General features: G+C 33.4%; 2 protein-coding genes across 2 annotated transcripts; both read right to left on the reverse strand.

Moving 5' to 3' along the window:
* Positions 1-207: 207 nt before the first annotated feature.
* Tbc1d22 (TBC1 domain family member 22) lies at positions 208-6,888 on the reverse strand. The gene is made up of 4 exons (XM_088224930.1): positions 6,001-6,888; positions 4,153-4,635; positions 1,745-2,005; positions 208-574 (listed from the first exon to the last, which is right to left on the reverse strand). The coding sequence occupies exons 1-4, from the start codon at positions 6,559-6,561 to the stop codon at positions 407-409; spliced, it is 1,473 nt and encodes a 490-aa protein (XP_088081056.1). The 5' UTR covers positions 6,562-6,888; the 3' UTR covers positions 208-406.
* Positions 6,889-13,026: 6,138 nt separating this feature from the next.
* On the reverse strand, positions 13,027-23,896 carry LOC148282519 (putative RNA-binding protein 46). Its single transcript, XM_088224931.1, has 4 exons — positions 23,186-23,896; positions 15,877-16,199; positions 13,581-13,776; positions 13,027-13,118 (listed from the first exon to the last, which is right to left on the reverse strand). Exons 1-4 carry the CDS (start codon positions 23,840-23,842, stop codon positions 13,098-13,100), a joined length of 1,197 nt encoding a protein of 398 aa, XP_088081057.1. The 5' UTR covers positions 23,843-23,896; the 3' UTR covers positions 13,027-13,097.
* Between the last annotated feature and the right edge of the window lie 157 nt (positions 23,897-24,053).

Consider the following 24,053-nt stretch of genomic DNA (forward strand, 5'->3'; position numbering starts at 1 on the left):
TCGGACTTACTAGTCTGCGTAAGCATTAAAACAAATGCAAATGCGATAAAAAAATAAATATTTGAAGTACTAACTTTGTGGTTATTCAATATAAAGTGTTTAGATTTTTTTTTTTCATTTGAAAATAACATTAATTTTATTTAAATTACTTTTACGAAAATGTTTCATAAACATTCAAACTAAGGCATGATTGCATTTTAAATTGTATTTTGCACTGCTGAGGTTAGGTTGATATTCAAGTACCCTTGCTCATACTTACGTAATTATTTACCAGAACATTTAAACAACACTTAGTCAATACCGCGCACCTGAATAAGGTCAAAACCTCTATGAATCCTGCTATGAAACCCTGAAAAATCATCATCAATCAGACGACAGAAATGTTAGGCGGAAGGCTGCATCCACGTCATCTGGAACTGGCGCTCTGAGCGGGCGTGGAGTTCTCCGGACTCTGAAGATGGTTGGGAGCGTCGGCAAACGCGAACTTCAGTCTGTAGGCCTCGGCTACCAGTACGCCTACGTGAGGATCCTGCCAGTTGTGGGTGGGGACATTCTGCAGCAGGATCATGAGCCCCTGAAGTAGAAATGGTAAGTTTTTTCAAAATAGATACTTACTTCATACATTTGGAAAGTTAATTTATGAGTGAACAAAAAAACTAAATGAATAAATGTAGATATCAATATGTATATCGTAATATCCAAATACATGTACAAAAATAGTACATACTGAGTAAGGCTAACGCCAAGCATCTGTGTTGTTTAATTAGTCCTTAATTTTGTAATACGTAAGTTTTTACACAAGTTTTTTTTTCTGTATTGTAAAAATATTTTAAAGAAATTCACTACTATAGTAGCTCTATTTTATGGACTATAGATTAAAATGACAGCTGCCAAACTAATGTCAATAGTGTTGGGAAATTACTGATCACTGATCATGTACCGATCAAATCGATTTTATCAGTTTTTTCATGCAAACATGAAACTCTGTTTCCGAAAATTGATACAAAAACGCAAAAACAAGCCTATTATAGTGGTGTTAAATACAAATATTCAACAAAAAATAAGACATTTATACTTTTTTTGTGAACATTATCAAACTAACTATTTTTTTATTCAATCAAATTACATTAATCAATTTGTTCCATCTCTAATATTTTTGCAAAATTATGTAACCATGCAAGAACGTCGTTAATAATTAGGTTTAATTTAGTTTTTTTTTAGTTTTAAAGCTGATTTTATATATTCATGTTGATTTATATGTCAAGCATTGTATTAAAAAAATTAATTAACATACCAAATATGAATGATTTTTTGTGTGTCAATATAAATCACTCCTTAGACCTTACTACAAAGTTATTTAGTCAGTTTTTCTGACAACTGTCATTCTAATAATGCTATATTTTAAGGACTATAGTTGTCTATTCCATTTAGGTCAATTAGTTCAAAAAGCGTTTGGATGCTTTTTTGAAGGAAGAAGAACTTTGACAAAAAGCAGTACACGAGATATAGGCGCATCAGCAAAGGCTGCCTGCCTATAACCAGTAATAATAAAATATATTCATTATAGGGTCTAAAAACCGTTAGGTTTTGACTATAGCGGTATTTTTGGTGGGTTAAAATCCTAAGTAATATATTAACAGAATGCTTTTTAGGATCCCATGCGAAAAAAATAAATTAATAATTACGCGGTATTTAGTATCCCCGACGACATAGGATATTTTTAACTTTGGGATTTGATGGATACCTGAAAGTCTCTCTCCTGGAGAAGGCGGTCGCGCCAGTGCAGCAGGAAGGCAGCGCACACGTACAGCTGGAACGTGGCGAAGCCATCCGACTCTGCCAGATACGTGTCCCACAGGCGGATGGTGCACGGGAGCGGCAGCTCGCGCGTGAGGAGGTTGTTCATCCAGCGGAAGGAGAACTGCAGGTAGTCCACACCGTGCGCCTGCAGATGCTGGTGCAGTGGCAGGTCTATTCTGCGGATCAGCTCCTTCAACTGATTCACCTGGGACGCAACAACAAAAAATGTATATTATTATCGTATTGGCAACATAGCACTCCAAAATCAAGAGGTATTTTTATCAAATTGTATTTAAATCTAGTCACTTCTTCCAGTCCGTAACTATTTCACCGCTAAGCATAGATTACGTTTGTCGACACCCGTACGCGGCGGCATATTTTCAAGCCCTAAAAATCACGGATGAGATTCTTAAATCGTCTAGTTATAAGAGACAAAGGCATTTATCCGTATAATTTATTGTTAAGTTATCTTCCCAAATATTTTAACTTCAATAATCAAATAAGTTTTTATGTGTACAGAAAGAAATTACATCATAACCATTCAAATAAAAGTGTTCTAACCGATTTGTGAACAGAGCGCTAGCATCATACTATAGGTACTCACTCATGTTTATGGATGTGTTGATGGCACACAGCGCGAAGACACTTAAGCACAGTAATTATTAGTGTTTACGTTCTAAGATTATATATTGAACGCATTTGCTTATAATATACCTCAATAAACAAATTTATTGTTTGTTCAAAATTCGTCAAATATTATGTCCTAATTTTGATTTATTAATTTTTTTAACATCGCATCGGTTCAAATTTCAAGATGCGCAAGAAGCGAAACTCATATTTATGTTGTTTTTATTGTCAAAATAAAAATACTTGTACTTATGATTTTAAGATTCTACATATAAATTAATAAAGAGTTTTCCGTGGCATATATGGAAACAACAATATTTCAAAAATCGTTTTCAACATAAAAGACTTTTCTCGCTTACTTTAAAATCTGTCCCTCTCAAATCTGCTCATCACTTTAACATCGGTTTGACATATTGAGATATTATGATTATTTTTATTATTTTTTAAATAATGTATATTTTTAGAAAAACAAAACACGAACTAAACAAAATGAGGTTTTTAATGTTATTGATATAGTAGTTATTACTTAAAGTCGTTATTATTACAAATACAATTCTTACATCTTTTCAGTACAACAGTAACACAATGTATTCAATAACACGATCAACGCACAGTTCTATAGAGATAACGAAATACGGCACTCGAGATACGGCTCGAGGTCATTGCCGAGCGTGAATTTTAAAACTGTTGATCATTTTTTCGCCCGCTCTGATTGGAATCTTTTATAATACTAACAAATATAATCCTAGGGGTTATTCAGAGATGTCACTCATCAACAAATGTTCAGAGAATATTTCAATACAAACTTTTTGGCCATCTATCGTGCACTTATCAAAGTATCAGCCTGTAAAGTCGAAAATGTCTAAAGACAGTTGCCGCGTACGGGGCACGATTTTTCAGACTGTCTAAAGATAGTTCCCGCTGGGATTGGGTTAATAAATAAGTTGGAACAATCGCAGAATATATGTATACATTAAATCTTTGATCTTCGCAAATTTGACCGCACAACCAAACACCGCACGCAACTACACTGGCTCAGAATCAGGCATAAAAGAAAAATTCACATTCTATCACTTCTTCACTATAATTTTAATAATTCCACTCGGCCTGTTTATCTGAGAGCTCTTCCAACCTTTACAACATGCGCTATCTCTTCGTTCAAGTAACGAGAGAAACCTTTCAATACCCATTCATCGTTCTAATTTCTTTGCCTCCCTTTTCACAGTAGTAGCTGCTCAATTGTGGAATAATCTACCCACTAACTTCAGAGACTTTTTTTTTTTAATAAAAAAGAAATATTAGCGCTCTTATAATTTGCCCAAATATTTAAATTTTGGTGGCCATTTTCAACGAGTCGTAAATAACTCACTATTAGAACATGGAAATCAAGTTAGGGTAGAGTGGGGCTTGAACCTCAGACCTGTGATCCATGAGTCCGCAACGCTAGCCACGGGACCACAACCCGACTATACTACTACTACTTCATTTTTCACATTTAAATCACAACTGAAATGTCCATTGGAATTATTGAGTTTTTCTTTTCCTCTCATTCTTTCCCACTTTCGCACCCTCTTTTCCTCGCAGTATAATGTAGATTCTAACTTAAATTAATATTAACTAACGGTTTGGGTAGGTAGGAAGAAATCGTCTTACGGCAATATAGCCACCCTTATATGTAGATCAATAGTTTAAATGAAATAAATATGAAAATGTTATTGAAATTACCTTATGCTGAATACCCAACTGGGCAAATATGTAATTATCCTGAATACTATCCAAGAATTTGGAAAGACACCAGAAAGAATCTGCTTCGATGACCCGCTGCTGTTCCACACTCAGCGTGTTCACCTGCCAATTGTCGAGGTCGTCTCCGATGGGCACAACTTCCTGCAGAAACACCATGAAGAACGGAGTCACCAGATCGTTGATCCCCTGGACGTACCCCGAGGCCGGATGGCGGATGGCCCAGATGTACAGGATCCTCTCGAACATCATCTGGACGGTGATCTGCTGGAACAGGGCGACCAGAGGGCTCATCCTCGGTATGTCGATGTGAATCTGTCTGTATGTCTCGTCGTCCCTTTCCGCTTCGTAGTACTGTTTCACCAGGTGCCAGTAGTCGAGGCGTTTCCTCTCCAGGACCTCCTGCCTCCGCTCGGCTTTAGCGGGCAAGTAGCCGGACAGTAAGCGCCATGTTACCGCTCGGATCTATGGAGCGATAGCAAATTTTAGTTTTATATTCTATATCTTCTCTATTTAAAGAGTCTTCTCATACACGTATAAATAACGCCAAATATGCTACTGAAAATATACAAATCCGATTTCAACCTGACAATACAGGTTTCAGATATGGAATCTCTATTTTGTTGAGGATATCAACATGATGGAAAGGATCCGAAGACTAGTCACAAAGCCTAAAACGGCTTCCGTATGTGCAGAGACCGAAAACTCTCGGTCTCACAAATGGCAAGAAACGCGAGAAAGGGGTGACTCGATAGAGACAAAAAAAATACTCAACAGTCACTAGAGCTGCCCGAATTTGGATTCCACATTCAAACTAAAACAAGATGCTCGACTTCGAGCCCACAGTCTCAGGCTGGAGAAAACCTGATTCAACATAAACCTACAGAAGCATTTCCTGAGCAATAGGGCTGTTGATGGTTGGAATAAGCTGCCACTAAAGCTGGTTTCAACATGTAGTCTCGATAACTTAAAAAATGAGCTAGATTTGTTTTGGAAAAGTTAAAACAAATAACTTTCTTTAAAATAAAATAAAACTCCAACTATCCAGATTAATGAGTGCCAGACGTTATCCGGATATGCAGAAATCCAGATAGTTGGATAAATCACTAAATTAAGGCAAGGATGCTTTTGAAATAATACAGCGAATTGGAATCACATTAAGAACTTAGTCAAACATGTCCAGCAAAGTAAATCTTTGACGAATAAATATTAATAACATAATTGCAAGATATTATAACATCTCCTTAATTTTTATTTCCTGAGAACGGCCCGGATATTCGGCAATCCAGGTGACTGGAGTTCCGATAAACGGAGTTCTACTGTAAACCATGAAAAATTTCCGTGTTTAGAGGTCATATAAACACGGAAATAAGGGGACAAGTGAAACAAGAGATAATAAGAAATTTGAGCATTTAGTTAAATTCTTTTTCTTCGAATAAATTATTATGAACTTAAACAAATGATACCAGATTGTTACTCATGAAAATATAAAAACGTTAGTTGAGGAAGGTTCTTCCTCATTTTACATTTATTTGCTAGGCAGTTAAGTCGTTTTCCTTTTCCTGTTTCATTTAAGCGGTAACAACCGATAGCCGATAATCAACAGATAGCGAGACATCACATCAATGACACTTGGTCTTGCCTTTAAATTTCTATCAAAATTAAAATTATTTTGTATAAACTGATCCATTATGCTATATAAATAACAGTTATTTTATGTTCTTACCGAACTAACATGTTTTGGCTGTCAAGATACATATAGACGGTTTTAACATATTTTTAAAAAATGAACAGAAAGTGCTATTCTGTAAAATTGGCAACTTAGTTTACCTTAACAGGTACGCCGGACCAACAAAGTTGTTTCAATTCATTCAGATCTAGCACCTCTGACTCCCTCAGTTGGTTGAATCTCTCTATTTTGGATTCAAAGTTCTCTTCCTTAGCAGCTAAAGTCGGGAACCTGATGGCTCTCGGTCTTCCTGGATAGTGGCGCATGGGAGCAGTAGGAGAAATGGAAGGATTAGAATAGCTCGGAGAAGAATCCTTTCTTTTATCTACCGTTTTAGACACGTCCGCCTTCTTTGTTTCACTTTTAACGGCACTCGATTTAGCTTCGCTGCGGTGCGAATTGATAACATTTAGCGCCGCCGAAAGGGATATAACTTTAGATATTTTAGTATCGGCCATTCCGCACACGATGTCGTCATCTCCCGCGTCCCAGGCGTCGTTCACAGACTCCTGGAAATCTTGGAAAGACGACGAACCCGACATAACCTTTCCGAGGCGACCTTCTTTTCGAGGACTCAATCTTCCGGGAACTGCGCGATTGTTTTTCTTCCAGAAAGAATTCTTTTGATACTGATCATAATTTTCTCGAACCTTTCCCTCCATAACAGATTAACCCCATTAGTTCAGAACCTGAATAATCAGGAAATCAGTCCATTACGGTTATGATCTGTCACAAGCACAAAACAATAGACAGCTGTAAACAATATATTCCCGATATTCGTCGATGACGTTAGGTGCACATTAATTTTACACTGTCAACATTAAAAAAAACATCTTGCATATAAATCACATATAAATTACGCAAATTCAAAATGTCGAGTTATTTTAATACTATAAATATAATGTTATGTTGTGCAATAATTTTAGAGTAGATCTATACTCTAAGGCAATAATCTAACCACATAACACTATTTTTCTTTTAAAAATTCCAAATCTCTTTTTCATGAATAATTTATGCGTTTTTCTAGAGGTTTATGTTATATTTATTAAACTGGGTACTCGTAGAACGTAGAATACTCGTACCTATCTAAAAATTCCTAAACTTTTTGGTTTGTCATTGACATAGGCCACAAATCGAAATTGGACTTTTTTCAAGAGTCAATCAAAAGAACGAGATTTGCTTTTTAATAACCTTACTTTTTACATTTATTTTTTTTGTTTTTAATATTATTAGATGTGTTTTTTAAAGCTGTATCAATCTAATTGTGGAGTTTGAGTTTTCAAAACGAAAAATACCAAAATAATTTAATTGAAAAATAATTGACTCATTAAAAGTAGCGTTCACGCGGGGATAATACAATATCGTCTTTTCCCAGTATCGGACTTAGTATCCTCGTGTGAACAGAAATTTGGAGGACAGGACAATGGGAGTCCGGAGGAAAATTAATTACCTCCAGAACTGCGGGGCCGCATTGTCCTCGTGTGAACATGCACGGACATGACAGTAGTGGGAAAGTAGGACAACAGCCATTCGCTCGGCGCTTGTGTGTTGGTCCCAAGCATTTTTCTGCCGAAAAACTGCCATTTTATTATTCAGTTCATTCTCTAACGGTAAGGAGGTCCTGGTTTTTTATTATTCGTTAATAGACTTATTGAACTAAGTCAAAATTTTAAAAAAGTAGATTTTTATGTATCGTATTACCACCGCTATGATTTTTTAAATTTTGTATTTCTGTAATTACTCCGGGTGTGATTTCTCAAGTTCTCTTCTGCTTCTTTTCCGTCAGTTCTGCCGATTGGTCCGTTGACGGTAAGTAAACCGGAAATCTTCCAGAATTCTCTTATCATTGGTTGATTCATACAAACTAGTGATGTCGTTCAAAATAGTTCGTTTTTATTGAAAAAAAATTTCATAGATTTTTAAAAAACTTTGCAATTTAATTTAATGCTCTAATGTTTACTGCGCATTCGAAAATATTTTTTGTATCTAATTTCCCGTAGGGCTGAAGTTCCTCATTACAACACATCATGGTATAAAATATTTTTTTTGCAAACTCGCTCCTAATGCGCTTGTGTATTCATTTTTGCAGCGTTCTGGCGCGAACTACGGTCAAATTGTCCTGCAAGGTCAAGGCTGTTCACAGATCCGGGACAGGACATAAACATAAATTAAACATGAAATATTGTCTTGTTTATTTTTGAATAAAAAAAAAACAGGCATTGAGGGGATCCTGAGGGGTGGGGACGACATGTTGGCCTCTGTCCATACGTCCTCCTCCCCCCTCAGTAATCTGCATAGAGTTTGTATTCCTTAGGAATATTTACAATAACTTTCCTCTATGCGCAGCTCACAGAGAATCTATAACAGCTGCGGGTGGATGGTGGGTTAAAGGGTCTCCCCTCAATGTCTTGTTTATTGTATTGTCCTCGTATGAACCCAGCTCCTATTCTACTTTCCACAGTTGCAGCGCAGCTCTAGGAAACGTTGTCTGACTTTTCTTCGTACAAACATATTCCCGTATTTTCTCCCTGAATTATGGCACTAGAGCGATGATTTTTACACACTATAGATAAAAAGACAATCCAGAAACCCCTAAAAGCGCCCAGTTTTATCTGCAGTCTTAAGGTACCAACACAGAAAAATAAATTTATATTCTCAAAAAACAAAATCAGTTCAGTTTTTGAGTGCAAAAAACAGGAATGCAAGACCTCAATTTTGTCAATTTTAGCTGGACTTAATCAGTCCAAAATGCAGTTGTTTTTTTCGCACAATACTGGGGAGGCATCTGCAAGAAAATGACAGAAAAAAATATGTTTAAATACTTGTTCATCATGCTGCTCTCCCATTGCATACCCTCTTAACTCTTCCGGAAGGGGGTATCTAGTAACTAGGGTCCTAAGGTAGCATATTTTTACAATACCTTTTTTTAAATCATCATATTGGCCATTTCACTCAGTGGCAAAATCAACACGGCATGAGGAAATAACATTGGGTGAACTCCTCCGCGTTGCTGAGTATGTAGGTGAAATAATTCAATTAAATGAATCTCACTCGCATAAATAAAGGTTTCAGCTTTTTAACTTCACAAACATCAACAGATGAAAGAATTGAAGGAATATGGATGTTCAAATATGGGCAGAATGGTGAATGTTAGTGTTTAAATGTGGCCAATTAAACCAGCCAATGACAGGTCATAAGCCTAGACTTCTATATTGCTTTCTCTTAAATGTTCTTCATCTGTGTTGTAGTATGTTAATATATATTTGTATATAAAGAAAAAGATAAAACACTTTTGAAAATTTAAAAAATAATTTATTTTTAGCGATAAAAAATTCTTGAAATATATACGAAACACTTAGGAATAATACACACAAAAATAAAATAGAAATATGTAAAACCTCTCTAAATATAGTTTAAAAAACGACTGGACAATGCAATTCCGTTTTTAAAAAAAATACTGTACACATTTAAAATACACTGATGTGACAATAAGCTAGAAAAACTGGGTGGCATAAACAAAAAAATATGGCCGCTGGAGGAGGCTGTACAAACTCAGGGAAAGGCGATCAAGGATGTAACTGACATTTTTGATTAACCGACAATTTGAAATTTAATGATCAGTTTAAATTTCACAAATAACAATCATTGTTCTCGTGATAAACTAAAATGTCAGCAATTTTCAATAATTGAATAATTTACTTTCTAGTAATATTGTCATTGGTTCTAAAATAGGTGATATATAATTTCAACATGTTTGTAGGGTGGGCTAGTGCATTAATTGCTGTCGCAATGCATATATTTTATTTGATATATTGTGTGATATTTTATTTAACCCAACAGTTTCTCAAAATAAATATTTGTATAAATAGTAAAGAACAAAAATATCACTTTTGCACATAACATGAAAATTATTATTTTTGTAACTTAATAAAGTAGGTACTTGATAAATAATTATAATATATTAGTATAGTCTATATATATAAAATATATATGTAGCTTTAGAACAGGTATTTTTGTATCTAGAGAAGCTGCTAGGAATATTTTCTTGTAATTTACACATGTCAAACACGTATTGCAAGTACGAACTTTTTTTTTTTTGGCAATAAACACCCTATTTCAGCACTGAACTGCACTGAAATTATGTATATGCGATATTGTAGTAAAAATGTATTAAAATATACATGGCACTCTCAATGTATGACTATTAAAATTTAAAAAATTGCAGTTTTGATGCTTAAATTCATATTTATAATTAATGTCAAAAGTCCAAAACAACTATTTTTAATAATAAAGACTAATGAGCAGGTGGAAGGAGATTAGTAAGAGAGTGAAGTGAGAAAGGATGCAGGGCAGCTTCTCCAGGTGGCGAATTGGAAGACAGCGCCTGAGGACAGTCGGAGTTAGATGTGAAAGTTGTAGGAGGTCAAACATCGATATGGGCTGTAGCGCTATCGTCATGATTTTTTAAAATTACCCTTAAAGATAATTTTAGACTATACTATTTTTAGTTGTCTTGTATTAGGAAACAAATGGATTTCAATGCTCAAATTAATAAAAAATTAAGAATTTTTCAATTTGCATTAATTATCTCAGAATGGCATGTTTTTAATTGTAATAGTCTTACATTGGGTGTGCAATATGTACATTTATATCTTTACTCTGTACAATAATGCTTATATTATATTAATATATCTATTAGGGACCAGTCTCAACAAACTTTTCAACAATGATAAATTTAAAGTATTGATGATAATAATTATGATTATTACCGTATTTCCACTGCGAAAAAAATTTGCCCTAATTACTGTTCAAAATGTCGATGAAAACATTATGGCATTTTTGACTTGTGTATGAAAAACGCAGATAATGCCTCGTCGAAAAGTAATACAGAAAAAACTGACACTGTATTTGAAGAAATTTCAGACACTGATGGTGATAGTACATGAATAATATGCCATTTTTTAATTCTGTTTATTAGGATTGTAGGACTTTGTAGTTTATAAAAAAGTTTTTATTAGATGGAATTTTTTTTGTCTCAAAAAATAAGGGTGCATCTTATAATGTGAGAATATAATTGAAGAAATACGGTATTTACAATACAATATTTTTCTTTAAAACTTTGATAAGAAGGAATGATTAAGTACACAAAAAAACATGTTTTAAATTTATGAGTACAATTTAGTTTTAAAAACTTTAAACATTGACAAAACTTCTGAATTTGCAGATTAACTCTACATAACTGACAGTAAAACAGTGTAATATTTTATTAGTATCTTTTTTATTTAAAATTTGAAAGAAATGGCAACATTAATTTATTTATATATGTGGAAATATAACACAATCTTCTGTAATGTTACCCATCTTGAATTTTAAAAATAAAGCTCGGTTGATTTAAACAACTCTATATGTTTAGTAGTTTTACACAAAATTTACAGTTTGTCACAAAATCAGGATAAATTATAATAAATTTACAACATATCAAAATTGAATTAGATACACAAAACCATGTATTTAAGATATTTTTGAAAAAATATATTTTGATTTTGTCATTGGAAATGTTAATTATAATATATATATTCTTCCCTTGTCTTTGATTTATATAATGTAGTTATTTTAATAAATGCTTTGATAAATAACATTTTTATATAATTTATTTTCATATATTTACATATATAACATGCACAAATGATTTTAGCACAAGTAACATTTTTATGGTCACAATACTTTTGTACTTAAGTACTTTTGGCAAACAGTATAACTCTGAAAAACTACAAATATTTCAAAGGTCGTGAAAAGCTATGTGACTGATGTGCCATTATTACCCAAATTGAGTGATAATATATACTTTTTTTTTCAGAAATTTCAGCTGCATCATATGAGCTGACACTCAATGGATATTGGATGTACATTTTGGCATTTACATAAAAAACCCACTTGTATGACGTCAGTAAATAAACTAAGTTTATTTTTCACTTAAAACATTTTAATTGACTCGCCTGTAAAATTGGCTTTATAGTGCATCAGTCATTTAGCATTTGACGGAAATCCACAAATGCGTAAGACAAATTTTACCACTTTAGAGAGAATTTTTTTTATGCATGTTCAGTAAAATTATGACAATATATATCTTATTTTACAATTAAGCACAATGTGGTATTTTGTTTTTACTAGCAATGTTTATATATGTATTTACTGACGAATGGCATAACTGGATGACTGGATGTGCGGTGATGGATTGCCATTGACGATTTTGTCTTAGATATTAACTTGCAAAACCGCTAATATTTTTTGATTACACATTTAAAAATAATCATTGATACACATACATTGATAATTTTCAAGTAGTCACAGAAAATTATTTGATGAAAATTTCAAATTTTCATCTATTCATAATTTGTGGCAATAAAATTTTTAAGTTACCCGGTTGTTTGTCAAAAATATTAAATATGTCTGAATACTTTTTCAATTGTAAAGAGTTTGACAGTTTCTCCAATATTATAAATATACACTTATAAAGATGTGTTGGAATTAAAATTCAGTCCCCTGGATGTTGAAATATTGTTTTGTATTGAAAATTGTGTAAAGGTATATCAACACATACGAGGGCTGATTGATATCCTCCACTGACCTGCTTGGAGTTGATGCGTATGCATTATGTAGCCTAATATATCTACGTGCAAGTACCGGGTGACAAGTTAAAACCGGCAACTGTTAAGTTACAACAGGCGGCCGACTATAGACTATTGCACTGGGAAGGGACAGCTGTTTCATCGGGACAATGCTCCAGCACTCGAGGAGTAAGTGGCAATGGCTGCTTTTTACAAAGCTGGGTTTGAATTAGTAGAACAGCCCAAATACTCACCTGATCTAGTCTCCAGAAATTAGACATTTTTGGACGACAATGATGTCATGTGTCATGTAGATGGGGTCCTACAAAAGTTCTACTAGGAAGCTGTATAAAATGTAGGAGCATCGCTGGAAGGAGTGCATACAAGATGGAGCATATCAATCAACCCTCATATATATTTCTTATTAAAAGTAAGCTATTTTTTTATCTAGAAAGGCACACTTTAAAGTAGATACTTATTACTTATTTTGAATTATTAAATAAATGTTTACAAAATATTAATAAATGATTGATTAATAAAAGAAGTCATTAGAAACGTGATGATTTCAGTTTCCTTACATTCTTGTTTCCTTATTGTGAGCGAAATAAGTCCTGCAAAAAAAAAAAAGGTTGATATTGGTATGTTTTGAGCTAAGCTATTTATTCATCATCATTCCCTTTCCGCACCTAATGGTGCATGGGAGACTGCATTGGTACGCCAATCGCAGCTTACCTTTTTGTTACACGGAGGTAAGATGATCAGTCTTACGTTCAGGTGCCAGTCTAGGGACTTTGAAGTATTAACACAATAAGTATTTCATGTCAACCATGTCGGGAATCGAACCCGAGACCTCTTGCGTGGTAGGCAAACGCGCTGACCACTACACAGAGACGCTGACGGATTTATTATACTGGATAGAGTTATTCCATAGTAAAAGCTTAGTATAATAAAATCTAATAAGTAAGACCCAAAATGTCAATGCTTTATACTGAGAAAATACATAATATTATAATAATATATGCGATGCTGCCAATTGTCTTGCCATAAAATAGGTTTTGAAAATTCTCCCTTACCACCAAATATCCCATAGCCATGCTAGAAGCCTCTTCTTTGGCATCCACCAAATTATTTTTTGTGATACAAAATGGTCCGATCATGTAGAGTTCTTTATTACAGGGTGAAATTATTTTGGGTAGTGTCAGTGACACCACATATGTTTTTTGTAGTGGATTATAAATGATTGTATAATCCGGCATGTCCCAAAAGCAACTGAAAATAAAGGTTATAAATTATGCATTTCGAATACAGCAATGAGGAAGTTCGGTGCTATAGAAAATTGGATTTGAAAAATGTTTTCTACGTGTCTTAAAAATCAGAGCATTGAAGCGAAGTTTATTAAAAAAGTATGAAATATTATGAATGATAAAAATGTTTTTTAAAAATAATGAACTTCTTTAAATGACGCCACAAGTTACTCTGAATCAACCAATGATAGAGAGTTGTGATTGATTTTTGGTTTATGGGAAGCCAATTCACCAATCGGCAAAACTTTAAGTTACCTATTTTCAGTAGGGAAATATCACATACTACGAATACCGATAAAAATATATGAAATGGATTTAGAATAATTAATTGTATTTTCAAAATCAATATGGATATAGTGGAGAAATGTTTTCATACATAAGTGTAATTTTTTTTTTTAATAGAATTACGTTGCTAGGAAAATGCAACGTGTTTGGCCTTGGTTGTTGTGATGTCAAGATTCATGATGTTGTTTTAAACTAATTTGAATGGCCAGGAACAAATAAACATGAATCGTGACGTATTACGGGCGTGGCCAATGGAATGACCGTTTTTTCGGGAATCAAAATTACAAATTCAAAAGTATTTTTTATGCTACTAATAATTGGCAAAAAAAATTTTTTACTGGACAGTATTTGATGGATCTTTATTACTTTAAAAATGTTAAAAAAAGTGATATTTCCCTATTTTTTGCATGAAAACTGAAATATATCTAAAACATAGTTTTGGAAAAGTTTAATTGCGTAACATGCTGCAAATTTATAACATAATCATTTTTAAATAAAAAAAAAACATAAATAAACATCAGCGGCCATAGAATTAAGAATAGTCCAGAAGGAGCGTAGAGTCACATTTGAATGCATCGGACTGTGTCCAATAATTCCCCCACTTAGACACACTTTCGCCGCGCGCATTTATGATGTCGCCGCGTAATGTTTCACGATGGGAAAAAATATAATCATAACACAAATTTAAGGTTAAAAAAAAGCAATCTGTTAATTCCTCTAAAATTTTATTGTGCACGCGGAAATATTGATTGACACAACAGAGTAGATATTTGCATGTCGCAGTATCGCACATGTGCAAACACATGTTTGTGCTAAATTCCTAGAAGATGGTCCGGTCGGCGTGTAGTTGCCGGAGGGGGGAAAGAAGCATATTGTTCCAAGGACTTTGTATCCATTTTAGTCTGTATTATTTTGTTTTATAATGAGTATGAAATTCCCGCTCAATTTTATTAATTTTTGACATTATTATTAGACGAACGTGTGTAAGAGTGGTTTAAGGATTGGCGTATCATTTTGTATGTGCGAGTATATTAGAAAGAATATTTTAAATCTATTGAGTATGTATCAATAAGTTCATTTTTAGTAGCACTGTTGTAGTGGGAGGTATTCCAGATAGTTAAATCTTGGTACAAGCATCACAAATTAATACATTCTTAAACAATTTTAATGGGTTCATTTACTTTTTTATGATTTTAAAGTAAGCGCACTGTTGTTTAACACGACTTCTGTAACACATATTTCTTATGTATTGAGAATGAATTGGTTCTCTGTAATTGATTATATTTATTTAAAACTTCGGACTACTTTGCGGACTTATTGCTAAAAGCAATATCTTCTAGCCAACCAAAAAAAAAAATAGACTGGTCAAAAAAATAGATGGGTCAAAATTTTGAACTAAAAAACCATAAATATATATAAAAAGATACATACATATGTTAAAAAAATAAAAAAACCTAATTAATGAAAAATAACAGCTGTTTTTGAATTGGGAGATAAGGTTTGCACATATTAACATTAATAAACATAAAATACATATTACATGATGAAGAATGTGGGATCAGATAACGAGTTTGGAAGGAGAGAGAAAGAGGAACCTAGGAAAGAAAAAGGGATAAAAAAATATATTTGAGTAGGAAAAAAAAGCAGTAAAAACTCATAAGTATAGGATTCTGGGGATATATAATAATGTTTCAACGCAAGGCTCTTTGCCTCGGAGTTACGTTTTTTAGGATAGGTTTTCTTTTAATGTGTATCTTTACATAATAAAAATAAAACTCACTCTTTGCATAGCTGCAGCAATATTTCTGTGCTCTTTTGCTCGACGTCCGCCGAGTACTTTCCTTGGCCAGTAATTACTTTCTTGTTTATCGAGTGCCTGGGTCTGGCCCAGACGACCTCAAGCATCCGGTTGTTGAATGTTTTATCTTTAATCTTATTCATCGCATCTTCGGCCACACTCCGGGACCAAAAGTGCACAAAAGCGAAATTGTTAATTTTTTTAATATGGGTAATGTCATCGGCTGAGAGGTAGTTCAATAAAAAACTTTTAATCTCTTCTTCGGATGTTTCCAGAGAAAAGTTTCTTATGTACAGCACTTTAACCTGTAAAAACAATAAAAGTATTGTTCATATTGTCATTATTCACCTAACTTATTGTCTTTTAGCACCTGGTGCTCATCCAATAATCTACATCTCAACTTAAGTAAGCGCAAGGTTATGAGATTTTTTTGTCTGGAAAAACCAATCATATACAACTACTCACTGAACGACGAAATATTATTATCTGCGTCTAGTATACGAGATTTAGGTATTATACTTGACACTAAACTTTCTTTTACAATTCATGTTGAACATGTTATCAATAAATCCTTAAAACTTCTTGGATTTATTAACAGAAGCACAACTGGCTTCAAAAATATCAATGCCCTTAAAATTTTCTTCTGTTCCCTAGTTCGCCCGCACCTAGAGTATTCCTCTGTTATCTGGTCTCCATATTATGATGTTCACATCAAGAATATTGAATCAGTTCAACATCGATTGTTGAGAAAGATAGGCTGGAGGTTGGGCTTATCCAGGGACCAATGTACGTATAAGGAGTTAGAAACTACCTTAAATATATATTCTCTTCACGACCGTCAAAATAAATCCGACCTTCTAGTCCTATTTAAAATTCTAAACTCACTCTTTAATGCGCCTGAACTACTGAGCTCAATAAAATTAAATATCCCAACTAGAAACCTCAGACAAAACATACCTCTTTCATACCGATAACCATAGAACTAATTATGGTTTTCATTCCCCTATGCCCAGAATTCGTAGGTCTGCCAACAAACATACCAGTCTTGATTTCTTTGATAGCAAGTTGTCTTCTTTCAAACAATCACTGAATCAAATTCAATTATAAACACCTACTATATATCACTATATATACTACTATATATCATTGAGTCTTTCTACTTTTTTTATAATAATTTTCTATGTTTAAATATGTCCTTAAAAATGCCCATTGGGCGTATATATAAATAAATTAATTAATGTTTAATAACTCTTGCACCGATACAACACGAACCGCAGTCGCTCAGAGATAAGTTCAAAGATATTAGCATATCGACTGTCACCTGTCAATATATTCAAGAAAATCTAATGTACGTTCAAAAACACGTTGGTGATAAACTAGCTGTGACCATTATTAGGCTGCAATATAATAATTATTGTTCTGCCACAAACTGCATATGATTCAACAACAAGGTACCTCTTGAAATTCAGGCATAGCCAACAAAGAATTTTAAAGATTTTGTCAAGCACAGGCTCTTTGGAAAGAGCTACTATTGAGTCGAAGAATATTTTCAGGACAAAATAACTTGGCAATTAATTTGTGTTTATTGATTTTAGTTGGTTGATTTTAAATGTGTTGTTGATTTGCTACTACCCTATTTTTCACAATCCAATGAAATGCATATTATGTACTTCTGGGTTAACTTCTTTCAGCACAAAGATGCTAATGCTACCAGATTACAGAGAGTTTCATCGGGCAGCTTATCTAGTTCGGCGACGAGCAATTTTTCGCCGCATGTGGTAAGCAAGCGGCTGTGTTGTTTATTCAAATTATATGAGTTTGTTGAGTTTAATTTACTAATTGTTGAATTGTATTAGTATATAGCAGTGGTGAGCCGTGAGTTTATTGATTGGTAAGCTGCAAAAATTCTGATAAAATGTCTATGGCGGTAGGTGGATGGCACACAAAAAATGACTATTTTATATTTGATAAATAATCTATAACAAATGGCACTAGCCGCTAATAGTTTCACTTAAAATATTTTCTAATTTAATACGCACATTTAATTAACAAAAAAATGCATTTAAAAAAAAAACATAATTGCAAAAAACTGGACTATTTTATATTTGGTAAATAATCTATAACAAATGGCACTAGTGGCTAATAGTTTCAGTTAAAATATTTTCGAATTTAACACAAACATTTAATTAACAAAAAAATTAATTTAAAAAAAAACATAATTGCAAAAAACTGGAATATTTAATAAATAATTTATAACAAATAGCACTAGTGGCTAATAGTTTCCGTTAAACTATTTTCTTATAACACAAACATTTAATTAACAAAAAAATGAATTTAGAAAAAAAAAACATGATTGCAAAAAACTGGAACTCGAACCCCAACCCCAATCGTTAGGAAGCAACGACATATCCGCACGACTATTTCATATACAAGTTCAATCGTCGAAAAGGTGATTTATAAAATTATATTATTTATAAGCGTACCGATAATTTTCGCTCAATTGTGACTACCGCGAAACCGTCCAATTTTGCCCTGGATGGATATTTTGCCCAAAAAGTCTAATCTATGATCAACCTTTAAAAAAATATATTTCCATTTGATTTCGATAAATTTGGTACATTAATGACGAAAGTAGATTTATGTCACTAACTTCCCTCAGAAGCTTTAGTCACTAACTTTACTCAGTGGCTTGTCAAAACCTGTCAAAGTGCGCGTCTAATTTGTTGCGGGCCAATTATGACTCTGTGTTTTTTAATATACTGCTCGATAGCAAAGACAAAGGTAAGTTTTTCTTGTTGCATAATAGAGACAACGATTTTTAGATCATTTCCTGTTTATATTATGGGATGTAAGTAGCTTAAATCAAGAATTATGACGATGGGCAAATTAAAAGGCATAAGTTGAGCCCTCTGGGTTGTCAATTTTGCCCAAATGAAAAAATGTGTTAGGGTTGTCACTTTCTTATTTTAATAATTATTTTAAATTAAATTAAAACTATTATGAAGGTTTTGCAAACATAAGGTATTTTAGATTTTCAAAAATATTATCATTATTGTGGATAATTTAATTTAATTCTTCTTTGCCTTTCTTAATTCATTTGATAATATGTTTTTATATTCCTTGTATTTCTTTTTAATAGATTCTGCAGCATTTCTCATTTTTTCTATGGTATACAATTTATTTATATATTAGACCTTTTTGATCATATCTGGAGTTAACCAGCCTCAATTATTATCCACCAACTATATTTTTTCACTTTCGTAGCTATGGACTAAGATTCCGAAATAATTTATATTAATTTTTGAAATTGATGTCTAGTTTTAACTTTCTTAGTTGTTCCTTAACTATATTTCTGAAACAGTTATTATTTCTTACAACATAGGTATAAGTAAATCGAAAAATGTGTGTACCTACCTGATATTAAAAAATGTCATTTAGGTAATTAAGACTAAGAATATTGGCATGTGTACTTAAATAAAACATTTCTTTACATAAACAAGATATATTATTTTTTCTTAAGTTACAACCAGATTTTGACAACCCTAAGGCCTATAAATTGCTTGCATGAAAACAAATAAAGTTTGGCGGGTAAATTTGCCCAATTGTTTTTAGACGAATATTTTATTAGTTAGCCATTGAAAATATGCTCAAACGAAAATTTTGCCCTTGAATTTATAATTCAATAAAGTAGTTCTTAGACAAGAACGTCATATGAGCTACAGTTCAACAAATAATGGTTGCGGGCAAACATGGAGGAACATGCAGGTAATTTTGCCCGTCATCAAAATTTTAAATTGCTTGAAATCGCATTTAAATATGACTGAATTTACAATTTTAACCTAATTCAATGATTACCAAGGTCATTCTTTGTAATTAAAAAGAAAGCACAACATACATTTTTTTCGAGAAAATCAACATAATAGCAAAAAAGCGGGCAAAATTGGACGGTTTCGCGGTACCGTAACTTGGCTTGAAGTAAAACACTATTTCTTAGTAAATAATGATAAAATCTAAATTATTTAAAGTATTCCTCGCCGAAAACGATAGTTAACGATAGATAATTGCCTTTTTAGAATCATTCTTTCATCGATTTTTATATCACTTTAATATTCACAAAACGGTGTAAGTTATACATTTTACTATTCTTTATGCTTAATTTACTCTGGACACTATTCAATTTTAATTTACTATAACGATTTTATCATAACTCAAACATTATTTTATAATTCATGTATATTTTATTATTGTTTAGCGAATCTTTGTTTTTAAAAACTCACTAAAGTATTCATTCTGATACTAAGGATTAAAATGTCAATTCGTAATATGATTTATTTTACGAGAAATTGACTCTCTAACCACCGAACAGGACTTAAGTATTATCCTAATCTAACGTCTATTTTATGTACTCGTACCAGCGCAGCGTAGCCAATACTAATTTTCAAAATTCCCCAAAAATGTAGATCAAATTACCTAAATGGGGAAAAAAGTCCCGGTTCCCCACAAATTCCCCACATAATTATCTCAAGAAAGAAGCTACTTTTGGAAGAATCGACGAAGAAGCGACGTCTTTTAACAACCATTTATATTTTTTTGCACAAAAGGGTTATCATTTTGAAAGATAATAAAACAAAACGCAAGCAGTCGTTTGTACTAGTACCTAATGTGCTCATTCGACTGTCATTGTTTTTATTTCCAGTTAAAAACGGGATCCCCGAATTACTATTTAAAGTTGATATTGTGTTGCTATTAAAAAATAACGATTTCATTCATTATAATATTTATTTATTACATATATACGGCCTAAGCCAATTACAACAGTTACATGAAGAAACATAAATGCAAGAAACTGAACAAAAAGAACATAATACTATTTAGCAAAGACAAACAAGGGCAGTCAAAAATACTACATAATGGACTTAAACACTACAACGACCTACAATAAATTGACCTACTAAAATCAATCTAAAAAAGCACATGATGACTGAACTAACTAGACTAGACGAGACATAAAATGACTAGACAATATTAAATTTCTAATGTAACCCTAACGGTAAAAGGTTTTTTAAAATTGTAAATAAATAAAAAAATAATAAAAAACAATAATTGTATACAATATATTCAAAATACGAAAGACCAAAAACTTTGTGCTAAACCATGTCAATATAAATGTTTTCATCACTTACCATCAAACTATTGATGTTAGCTAAATATAAATTCATAAATGGTAGAATGTGAAAATCCCCGCATTTTCCCCGCTTAATACCAAACCCCACAAAATCCCCAACCGAGTTGAGATTCCCCGCAGTTTGGGAAATTTCCCACAAATTGGCAACCCTGACTCGTACACATATTCGTTACCTCTTTTTCACATTATAACGGGTGCGTATAATACTATCTCACTTGCACTGTCTTAAGTGAAGCAGTTTTATTTTAAAGAATAATAACCCTTATGAAAGAGTGTTGAAGACTAAATTGCATTTAGAAAAGCTGCAAGATCCTACTGTAATCGTAAGTTAATTTTTTTAAGGTAAATCTGAAATTTGGAGTTTGGAGACGTAATGAAATTCATGTTTTATCTTTGGCCACGCAAGCTCCTGTAATCCGGTAGTAATAGTTTTGGTCGATAGAGGTGCAGCTTGCTCGCTGTATAGAATATTATATAAATTGATTGACCCAAGAAATGCAATGTATTATTATTATTACTATTTTTGTGATATATTTTTCCTAATAATAATGTAATATAAAACACTACTTTCGATCTCAAAAAAATATGGTAAGCTGCAAATAATCGGTTATTGGGAGAGCTCGCCCCTGATATATACTTTCTTTTATAATAATTTTCTATATATAAACATGTCTTTAAAAATGCCCATTGGGCGTATATATGTATAAATAAAAAATATACAAAGCCAAAAGAGCTTATGTGGTTTAACATAGATAAAAAAAACAATATTTGTCAATGTCCATTAAATGTATTTAAATAAAATAATATGAAAAAAAATTAAAGATAGGTATAAAAAGATAATTTTTTTTGTTTTGTACACCATTTTGTGAAAAGGACCTAAATGACGAAGTTCAGCCCTACGGGAAATTGGATACAAAAAATGTTCTCTTGCGCGCGGTAAAAAATAGAGCATAAAATGAGGAAGTTCAGTGTCTTTTTAAAAAAAAATTATCTGTTATAAGACTAATAAACAAAAAAATTTTACTTGTATTATCAGCGCTATGATTTTTAAGTATTGTATTTCTGGAACAACTCCGCGTGTGACGTCAGAGGTTGTTCCCTGTTAGTTCATCACATTGGTTTGTTTACGGTAAACCAACCGGATATCAGGGGCGAACCGTCCATATAATCGATTTTTCGCAGCTTACCATTATATTTCACTACCAATAATAATGTTTTATAGTAGTTTTAATTATATGAGAGTAAATAAAATAATCTATATTTATTATAAATTAACGTAGTTTTAGTTTTTCTTTTTTATGTTATTGTTTTATTAGTATAGGACTACTAACGCTCTAAAGATAAAAAATCTTCATCTTAGAACAGGCGGTGCCATGTTAGATGGAGACTATCATAAACAGAGAACACTCCGTTTTCATTTTACATTAATTGGTTTTATATAGATTCCCTGTTATTAAGTATGTATATATTTTTTTTGCAATAAATTTATAAATAAATAAATGTATTAACTTGTCTTTGCTTTTCTTTGTTGAATTCCTTCTATTATTTGTTGTTGTATAATTAATTTATTTGTTTAAATTGGATATTGTCCGTAAATTTGTTAAATAAATAATGTTATTAGCACATAATATTAATTATTGAAATTAGCGATCAATATACACGATAAAATATCGTAAAAAACGAGCGAGAATCATTGCAACATGTTTTGAAATTTCATACTGCCATAGTACCTACCTACCCCTCTCCGCACCTCATGGTAAATTAGGCACTGGATTGATTTAACATCTAATACATGAAGATAAGGTGATCATCCTTACGCTTCAGGTGACAGTCCAGGAACGTAAAATATTTCAGGGTAGAACCATCTTTACAATAAACGGAATCGAACCCGGGACCTCGAACATGGTACGAACCAGTACACTCCGAAGGGGACTTATTATTTACTTACTCGATTTACTTTAGGCAAGAATTTAGCCGAGTAGCCATCGAGCCGAAAGCACTCGGCTTGAATTTTGGTTTTATTTCACACGCAGAAAGGTAGTCTTTAAAGGCTAGGACACAGAGAATATGTAATTATAGCAGATATTAAAAAATTGAAAATCTTACGTTTTTCATCTCGGCGCCATTAAACATCTCGGGTTCTGCCCAGTCTACTTTGATGCCTCCGAACGCTCCTGAAGTCGCACCAGGGATGAGGTTTCTTCTGGCCAGGGCCGCATACTTGTGGCTGCGGAACTCTAGGAAAACGAATCCCCTATTCTTCTCGGGATCGTCGAGACGAGGATACACGAAAACGTCTACCAAACCCTCGACCAGGTCGCCGAACACGCCGAGAACGTCTCGCCTGCTAGCCCACGACGGCACACCTCCGACGAACAAACGTTTATTATCGACGGAACAGCTCACCCCGATCCTCATTCCGGGACGAATCTCGTGATGATTCAGAGTTTCCACGGCGTTTGCGGCGTCCTTTTCGGTAGTGTACCTCACGAAGGCAAATCCGCGACCGAACCCGGAAAAATCCAGCATCATCCGGACCTCATAAATCGTCCCGATGGATTCGAAAACCGGGACCAACTCGTCTTCGAAACAGTCCCTCGGGATCTTTCCTACGAAAACTTCGCATCCGTCAGGAGCCGGCCCTCGCCAAAACGGAGGAGGCCCAAAGTGCCTCTGGCCATTTCTCTGAGTGACAGGATACCCGGTCCTCTCGGCCAGTTCCTGCAGTATGTCTTGGACTGAGGTTCCCTTTAAAATTGACATCGCGGCGAGATATGTTATATGAAATGAAAGCTGGAACCCTGCGGCGAGCGGAGGGAACCGGCCACGCCAACGGACGTAAGGCAATGACTGTAGTTTCAAATTGAGTCACGTAGAACGTACGAGATGCTGGAGGAAGGGGGGGGGCACAGTAGCGTACCTAATTAGACTATTTCAAATTCAGAACTGAAAAACTGTCGTTATTATTTAAAGG

The sequence above is a fragment of the Micrasema longulum genome, unplaced genomic scaffold (genome assembly GCF_059751315.1).
Source record: "Micrasema longulum isolate JH-2025_06_02 unplaced genomic scaffold, ASM5975131v1 h1tg000321l, whole genome shotgun sequence".
Classification (NCBI taxonomy): domain Eukaryota; kingdom Metazoa; phylum Arthropoda; class Insecta; order Trichoptera; family Brachycentridae; genus Micrasema; species Micrasema longulum.

Excerpts from the sequence above, each read along its gene's own strand:
- Tbc1d22 (XM_088224930.1), bottom strand. The coding sequence starts at position 6,561 with ATGGAGGGAAAGGTTCGAGAAAATTATGATCAGTATCAAAAGAATTCT. Across the intron at positions 2,006-4,152 it reads AGTTGGGTATTCAGCATAAG|GTGAATCAGTTGAAGGAGCT; the intron begins GTAATTTCAATA and ends GTTGCGTCCCAG. Across the intron at positions 575-1,744 it reads TCCAGGAGAGAGACTTTCAG|GGGCTCATGATCCTGCTGCA; the intron begins GTATCCATCAAA and ends TTTCTACTTCAG.
- LOC148282519 (XM_088224931.1), bottom strand. The coding sequence starts at position 23,842 with ATGTCAATTTTAAAGGGAACCTCAGTCCAAGACATACTGCAGGAACTG. Across the intron at positions 16,200-23,185 it reads ATGGCGCCGAGATGAAAAAC|GTTAAAGTGCTGTACATAAG; the intron begins GTAAGATTTTCA and ends TTGTTTTTACAG. Across the intron at positions 13,777-15,876 it reads TTGCTGCAGCTATGCAAAGA|TTGCTTTTGGGACATGCCGG; the intron begins GTGAGTTTTATT and ends CTTTATTTTCAG.